Source organism: Ctenopharyngodon idella, chromosome 19, assembly GCF_019924925.1.
Source record: "Ctenopharyngodon idella isolate HZGC_01 chromosome 19, HZGC01, whole genome shotgun sequence".
Taxonomy (NCBI): Eukaryota; Metazoa; Chordata; class Actinopteri; order Cypriniformes; family Xenocyprididae; genus Ctenopharyngodon; species Ctenopharyngodon idella.
This window is the reverse complement of record NC_067238.1, coordinates 11037897-11046195: the sequence shown is the minus strand read 5'-3', so window position 1 is coordinate 11046195 and position 8299 is coordinate 11037897. Positions and strand designations below refer to the sequence as shown.

General features: G+C 35.6%; 1 protein-coding gene and 1 pseudogene across 1 annotated transcript; both read right to left on the bottom strand.

The window, feature by feature from the left end:
* Window positions 1-1771: 1771 nt before the first annotated feature.
* Window positions 1772-2799, bottom strand: LOC127501390 (free fatty acid receptor 2-like). Its single transcript, XM_051873346.1, has one exon. The coding sequence runs from the start codon at window positions 2797-2799 to the stop codon at window positions 1858-1860; it is 942 nt and encodes a 313-aa protein (XP_051729306.1). The 3' UTR covers window positions 1772-1857.
* Window positions 2800-4559: 1760 nt separating this feature from the next.
* Window positions 4560-8225, bottom strand: LOC127501157 (free fatty acid receptor 3-like; annotated as a pseudogene).
* Window positions 8226-8299: the final 74 nt, after the last annotated feature.

The following is an 8299-nucleotide window of genomic DNA, read 5'->3' as shown; positions in this document are numbered from 1 at the left end:
AACTTGATGAAATTTATACTTGGTTTTAATAAACAGAACATTACATAGTGTAAAAATAACAAAATAGAATTGTATTTGGTCTCTCTTTTTATGTAATGTTAACTTAAAATTGTGTAACAGGGACATAAATGAGGACTTTGCCTCCTCATTTTAAAACACTACCCCACACCACTGGTTTCAAGGCAGTCATATACTAACTATTCAATGTTAAATTAAAGTAATATCTGTATTTACTATGTAAGAGGGCCTGAACAGGGTGCAGTATTGTCTTGCTCGGAACAAACCCCACTTGTGTTAAATGCAGGGTAGTAGGTGATTTGCTTCAAAAATATTTTTTGTTATGCTGGTTGAAAGTCTTCACAAGTCTTCTTATCCAGTGTGCGAAAGTTCTACAAATCACGCTCCTGTAGCACCATCCCCATCCCTCCTCCTCCCAGGCCCTCCTTTCCTACTATTTTTCATAGTGTGATGAGTTGTAGCTATTAAAACCAGTTCTAGTCCGTTTGACCAGCAAACATCATAATAAGTATTAATTATAATAATAGTAGCTATAGGTAGGTCCCCACAAATATACTTTATGTATTTAATCACTTTATTAACCAATATCTGTGCTACTGACCTTCAATGATGTAATTCAACCATACTTATTATCAAAAATTACTTTAGATTAGAAATAAGAGTGATGAACTTCTTTCTCCTGCATCCTATTCTTCTTTAATCCAAAATGGCAGCACAGCTGAAAGGTTTGTTTGAGCGGCGCCTGCTACTGTACAGATGTGAATTGTAAAGAATTTTTAGAATAAGTAGCGCAAAAGTAAAGTATTGCATTGCTTTTCATAAAAAGTAACTAACGCAATTAGTTACTTTTTTAGGGAGTAAGGCAATATTTTAATGCATTACTTTCAAAAGTAACTTTCCCCAAAACTGGTTGCGAACCAATTGGTTCAAACAATTCAGGTTTCCAAAAGCTTTGTTTCTCCCATTACAGACTAAAAATCACAAACATTTTGAAACCTCCAAACTTATGAAAAAGTTAATCGATCAGGCTCTTGGTTTCCAATTCACTTACTCCCGACTGTGAACATGCAAACTGATTGACAGGCAGAAAGCACCCCAAAAGCCTTCTGATTGGCTAAATGAAGAATCTAACCACGGCCCGCACCACTTTATTTTTGGGCGCCAGACACTACTGTCACAGAGATCAGTGTGATGCCTTTTTTTCCCTCTTGGGGTAGGATCCTTTTCTGCATAGGCTGTCATTACATAAAAAAATCACATACAGCACTTTTATGTGAAGTTTAGGATACAATATCATACATTTGTTTATTTGCTTTGTGTAATTTAAATAGAAGTAGTTTACAACAACAATTCATTGCTTTAAAGGGATAGTTCACCCAAAAATGAAAATTCTGTTATCATTTACTCACCCTCATGTCATTCCAAACACGTAAGACTTTTGTACATCTTGAGAACACAAGTTAAGATATTTTTATTGAAATCTTAGGGATTTCTGTACCTCCATAGACAGCTACATATCCCACTTTGACACTTCAAAAAGTTCATAAAGAGATCGTAAATCTAATCCATACACTGTAAACCCTAACGCTCAAAATAATTAATTGATTGGAGTGGGACAAACTCAAACAAATTAGTTCAGTCAAATGAACTTTTATGAGTATTTAGAATTTTCTTTTTCTTTTGTGTTCATGAAATTGACACATTTTCATATGGATGAAATCTCAATTCATATGGATTAATTTTACGATCTCATTATGAACTTTTTGAAGCATCACACTGGTAGTTGCATAGACTGTCAATGGAGGGACAGAAATATCTCAGATTTTATTAAAAATATCTTCATTTGTTGTTTTGGGTGAACTGACCCTTCAAATTGGCATAAAACCGAAAAAAAGCCTTAGCACATACTTTGATCACCCTTCTCATCTCCCTGGAGATACAGAAAAATATAATAGGATCATAACATGCATTCAAAGTGCTCAGAGTTAAAGCTGTCATGCGCCACTCTGGATTTTTTTTGTTGATGAAGCCTACTAAATGTGATATATTGAGGGGTGCAAAACTACTGGCAAACACAAGGAGAGTCCCCAGAGCCAGTCCAATTGCCCGGAGTTTACGCTGTCGGTTGATGAAAGGACATTTTAACAAAATACGAATGAAACTGATGTAACAGAAGCAGCAGGTAAGGAGGGATAGAAAGAAAAACACCACTGCTAAACCCAGCCGCACTGGGAGCAGTTCTCTGAGCTGTTTCTCTGTGAAGTTACTGTAACATGTCTGAGGTTCTGTCACCAGAGGGCGCTGATTAGTGGTGTTGTCGGCTTCATCAGAATCTATGTATGCTGCCTTGTAAACAAATATAAAACTTACTGCAACAATCACCCAGATGCCTACACATACAGGTACTGTGTAAATGATTCTCTTCGGACTTTTATACTTGACTGGAAATGCTATACACACATAGCGCTCAGCGCTTATTGCTGTCAAGAACAGGCTGCTCGAATAGACAGGAAGAAAGAAGACGAACAGATGGAAGTGGCATAGGTAATAGGGCATGTTCCAAACCATGTTATCTGCGGCCTCTTTCATCTTGATGGGCAGGAAGGTGAGAAAGATGAGGTCAGAAATAGCGAGGTTCAGCATGAATATGTCAATGGGGATGGGTTTCCTCTGAATCTTGTTAATGCATGAGTACAATGCCAGTGCACTATTAGGAAACCCAATCAGGAATGTGATGATATATATAGCAAGATACACTGCTGTAGGTGCATCTTCTGACATTGTTGTTGGCTTGTGGTAATGTTCTTCACTTCAGAAAACAGCCGGTTCTTCAGAAGATACCGCCTGTAATATATACATACACTTATTTTAGATGTATTCTCCTGTTTTTTTCATTATTATTATTATTGTTTAATTTGGAACTTACCAAGAGTTATACCTCTGTTATCAGTCTTGATAAAATCAATGGGCTCCTTTGATACACAGTTCCGTGACATTTAAGCCACCTAGACAGCAAACTGTATATGATTTGCATTCATCATATTTTGAAAACATATTTAGAATTGAGCCACTGTTTTCTTTTTTTTCACTGAAGCACGAAAACAAACAAGAATGAACATCATTGGTTCTTGCACACGTCACACTTGAGCTTCCATTAACCACAACTGATGCGTGAGTTGATGAATGTTTATATGTGAATAAAAGCCTACATTCAATCTGTTCATCATATAAAGTAATCGTGTCACTTCAAAAAAAAATGGACTAAAACGCTCAGTTCATATGGATTAGTTTAACAATCTCTTTATGAACTTTTTGAAGCATCAAAGTTTCAATTATGGCTGTCTGTGGAGGGACAGAAAGCTCTCATGTTTCATCAAAGATCGTCATTTGTGTTTCGAAGATGAAATGAATGAAAATGAATTAGAAAAATCATGAACTAACCCTTTAACAAATACAACATTTGATTTCCATAATGTATTAGTAAGCTTTTTGAAAAAATGCTGTACTGGTAATACAAATCAATTGAATGTGCAAACAAAAATATAAAAGAAATTAGATAAATGAAAATGTTCATTTGGATCTTTATACGATCAGGTTTAGGTATAAAGTTTTCGGTTTCTGATACAAGTAAGGAGTGTATAAAACCGCAAACAATAACTAGCGTCCATCAGATTCACTTTTAATTGATAATTAAATATAATACTCTGATGCATTTATAAAAAATGACAACTAATGGTAAAAGCTGATGTTAAAGTAAAATGCAAAAAAACCCATTCATATCAGCAGGGTAACATTATAGCTTAAATTTGACTATTATCACTACTCTGTTTTTATAGACTTTCAACACAATAAATAATTAAACGTGTGTATTCCAGTCCAACATATTTTCAAAAACATCTGAATAGATTATACTCACCAAGGCTCTTCAGGTTATGGCTTGAGCTTCCTTCTCATTTTAAATACTAACTTTTAACATGAATGTTTATTACAGCTCACATTTTCCTGGAATGTATCTAATTGCAAACCGCAAACTGTCACATGGGCTTTTGTCCACAGTTATTGTGTAATGCAAAAATAGATGACCATGGTATTTTTTTTTTTTTTTATCTGATCCAGACCTGAGGCCTGTAAAATGTAGAGGTGTACACACACACACACACACACACACAGGTTTGTTTTGCTATCAAAGTGAGGACATTCCATAGCCGTAATGGTTTTTATACTGTACAAACTGTACATTCTATCCCCCTACACTACCCCTAAACCTACCCATCACAGAAAACATTCTACATTTTTACATTTTTAATAAAACATTGTTTAGTATGTTTTTAAAGCTATTTTAAATATGAGGACTCATGAAATGTCCTCATATTTCATGTTTACTTCGTAATGCCAGTGTAATACCCATGTCATTATACAAATTTGTGTCCTCATAAATCACAAACACACACACACACACACACACACATATATTATAATATTACATGCGGCAACATACTTAAATTTCATACTTACAATTCATAATATCCATACACCAAAAACTGCACAGAAAATGAAATGATCCCAGAGAATGTAACAGCAATTTAATTTATATTTACAATGCCCATTTTAAACATATTACACATTCACAGTAATAATTATAGTATAAATAACAATAATTACAGAATAAGTGTTTCACAGAATAGTTACAAAGACATGGTTCATTAGTATTAGTATTTAAAATGTTCTATAGTTCTTCTCACATGTTCAAAGGATCTAATAGATATTACTATTTTACAATATTTACTAACTATATTTATTTACTATAGTTTATATTTTTGGTTAAAATCACTAAAAAATGTAATTATATAATACAGAGGCAACCATTAGTGAATAGCAGAAGCTGTGCATAAACAGCTGGTGTCAAAAAAAAAAAAAGAAAGAAAAAAAAGAGAAAAATTTTAAAAGAATGTGCACTTTCTCATCCAATATCTTTAATGGCCACCAAAACATGATCTTACAGCTCATATCCTTCCCCTAAATTGCTTTTTTGGTTGACGGACACTCATAGGTTAAAAAAATTCCATGTTCTCATTTGTTCCATGAGTGTATGGCGGTACCCTAATCAGGTCACTTTGTTTGCTTTGTTTGCTCTTGCTTTGTCATCTTTAGATTCTCCATGGCTTATTATTGACACAGCCTGTGTAGTTGTTGTTTGAGGGTTCCTGGAAGTCCCTACTGCAGTGATGCTGATGCCACAACTTGCATGATGCATACCTTTGCTTACGGCAAAGTCTGTCCACCAAATCCCTCGGCGTCCACGGCGAAAGCATCAACATAACCACGGGCTCTAGAAACACATTGCAGGAGCTCGAAAGCATGGCTTCACTTCTCCACCCCACATTAGTGTACAAGACAAAGCCCACCACGTGGGAAACATTGTAGGGTCCATAACAGACCACAAACACTACTAATGTAGGAGAGCGCAATGGCTAATACCCTTCTTTTCCCACCAGAGGGCAAAGAAGAGTGTCTGACAAGCACAAGGCAGCGCAGCGTGCAGAATGCTGACAAAACAAGCTGCAGGAGGAAGAGCAGCAGCGCCATCTCTAGGCGTAATGGCACCAGCACTTCCAATTGCTCCTGATTCCGTTTCATTTAATAGGTTGTTTGCACATGACGTCATTGCTGCACGCGAAATGCGGCTGGAGGGCAAGGAGTGATTTTTCTATATAGGAATCCCATCACAAACTCAAAATTCCTATGTTTTGCGTCGTTTATGGTTGATCAAATCTATCAAACCGACAAACCACAATGAGCTTTTATCGTTTACGTAACTTATATCGTTTTTTAACTTTAAAAGTTGTCATCTTTTATAGCGTTTTGCGTCTGCCGATACTGAAATGAATATGGATACCTGCTTACCTTTTTTTGTTTTTGACTTGGTTAAATAATCACATTCTTCATGGTATCGTTTGCAGGGAAGAGAAGATATTTTATCCCATTGCATGATCATTTGCTGTTTTCACTTCAGTTTTGTAGAATTCCGTTTACAGTGTTGATCTGGTTACCGTGGAAACAGTGTCACGCGCTGCTGCTTCAGCCATCATATGGTAGAAAATGTCCAAATAAAAAAAAAAAAAAGTGTTCAACAAGCTGACAGAAGTCGATCCATTTTTTGTTGGAAATGTAACTGTAGTTTTGATGTTTTCTTTGTAAATATTCACTTTCCCATATGACCACGGAGGAGAATCGGAGGGGCGGATACACCCTTTTTTACAGTCTATGACAGACACACTGTATTTTTTTTTTTTATTATTTTTTTTGTGGGGACAGTTGCAACAGGGGACGGTTGTAACACCTTGAATTCCTCCAAACAGAAACAACCTAGAGTGATGACACTCACTGTGCACATGCTCAGTTAGTTTCCCTCCATTCTTGCCATAAAGGGAGCCACATTTGAATCTTCCTGACGGAGTTATCTACAAAAGATTGTTTTTGAGGTAAAAAAATTACTATCCTTTCTGATCTACTTTTTTGGATGCTGTTATAGGATCAAATGTCTATGAATTCAAACAAGTATTATTAGAATCACTGTTTTGTAAGCTAAAAATAGAAATGGCTAACAAGTGTCAAACTAGCAGTCAAGCTAGTTCACATGAGATGAAAACATGGTTGGTGATACTGGGACGGTTGTAACGCCCCGTTAAAATTGTCCCAGTATCACCAACCAAGTTTCATTTATATTTTAAAAACTAATCAAGCTAAAAAAAAAAAAAACTGCATAGTTTCTCTTTAATGTGCAAATTAAAAGTAAAATGTGCAATGTGCATTGCAAATTAAATGTAAAATGTCATCAAATCACATTTGACTAGGCCTACCGAGCCCCCCACCCCCTCTCTCTCTCTCTGTTGTTGAGAATGTTTGAGTTCATGTTTAAACTTTTTTGAGGTGTTCTACCCAATAAATAATTTTCTTGCATTATAATTTGACTGTTTCATCCTCTTTTTTTGTCATTCGTGTGAAAAAAAAGGTAATCATTACTTAAAAAACATGAAATGAATAGTCACAATAACATGACTGATAAATAATATTTTTTATTTTGAGTATATGATTGATTCATTATGTATATTTTAGACATGTTACAACCGTCCCTGTACACTGGGACGGTTGTAACAGTGGAGAGACTGTATTAAAATCAATTTTGCAACCTGTACATATTTCATAAAACCAATTAAATACATTGTTTCAGCAGTTGACAGATTGAAGTTTATAATATAACAAATTGGTTATTCCAGTAAAAATGGTTTTTGATGTATTGATAAAAATTGCAAAAAGTGTTACAACTGTCCCTGGTCTCCCCTATTTATTTCAACAAATGACAACCAAAATCAAACCCATAGAAGCTTGTGAACAGTTTTGAAGTGGCTGCGTGTATACTCATTCACAAGCCGAGTGAGGGTCATACTCGCAAATGTAATGTTAATTATTAAACCAAACAAAATACAACACTTTCAAAAACACTCAGCTTTGTGATTATTTTATTGAGTGATAGGGAGTGGGTTCAATCAGTGACATTATTAGATTTGCTATACGGCGTCTCCCCTCCTCAACCAGCTTCCCTTAGTGTGTTTTTACACGTAGAAAAGGCGAAAATTGTATTACACCGTCCAGTTTTTTCCCTGAACGATGATGTGAGCTCCTGTTGCAATTCTCGATTCAGCATAAATAACCTACAATGGCGACATTTTTCACAATCACGAAAGAAAATCAAAATGCTGCCCTTAACGTCACTAGTAGAAAGGCAGCGCAATATAAACAACCCAGACTAGACCTGAACACGGCGTAACGGCAGCTTCACATTCTCTATATCTACCTATTCGATGGCAGTCAAGTCTTTCAATTCAGTAGAAAAATCGCTCCTCTTCATAACATAAGGTTCACGTCCAAAATATGTTGTGATTTTCTGTTTATACCTTTCTAAACCAGCACAGACGGACTTTTCTCCATCTCTTCCATTCTAATTTTCACTGCTTGCCCTCCACATTAATTTCGCGCGTCACCAGAACCACGTGATTGCAAACAACCTATTACAGTCAGAACTAAACTCTGCTGGAAAATGAGCTCTCTAGGAACAGAAAAGTATTGCTATAGCTTAAAGGGATAGTTCACTCAAAAAATAGAAAAATAGAGTGCATTTTTGGTGTCCTGTCCCAGACTGGAGCTGTCACCAGTTTTTTTTTTTTTTTTACAACAACCTCACAAAAACACTGAAAAAAAAAAAAAAAAAAAAAGCCTACAA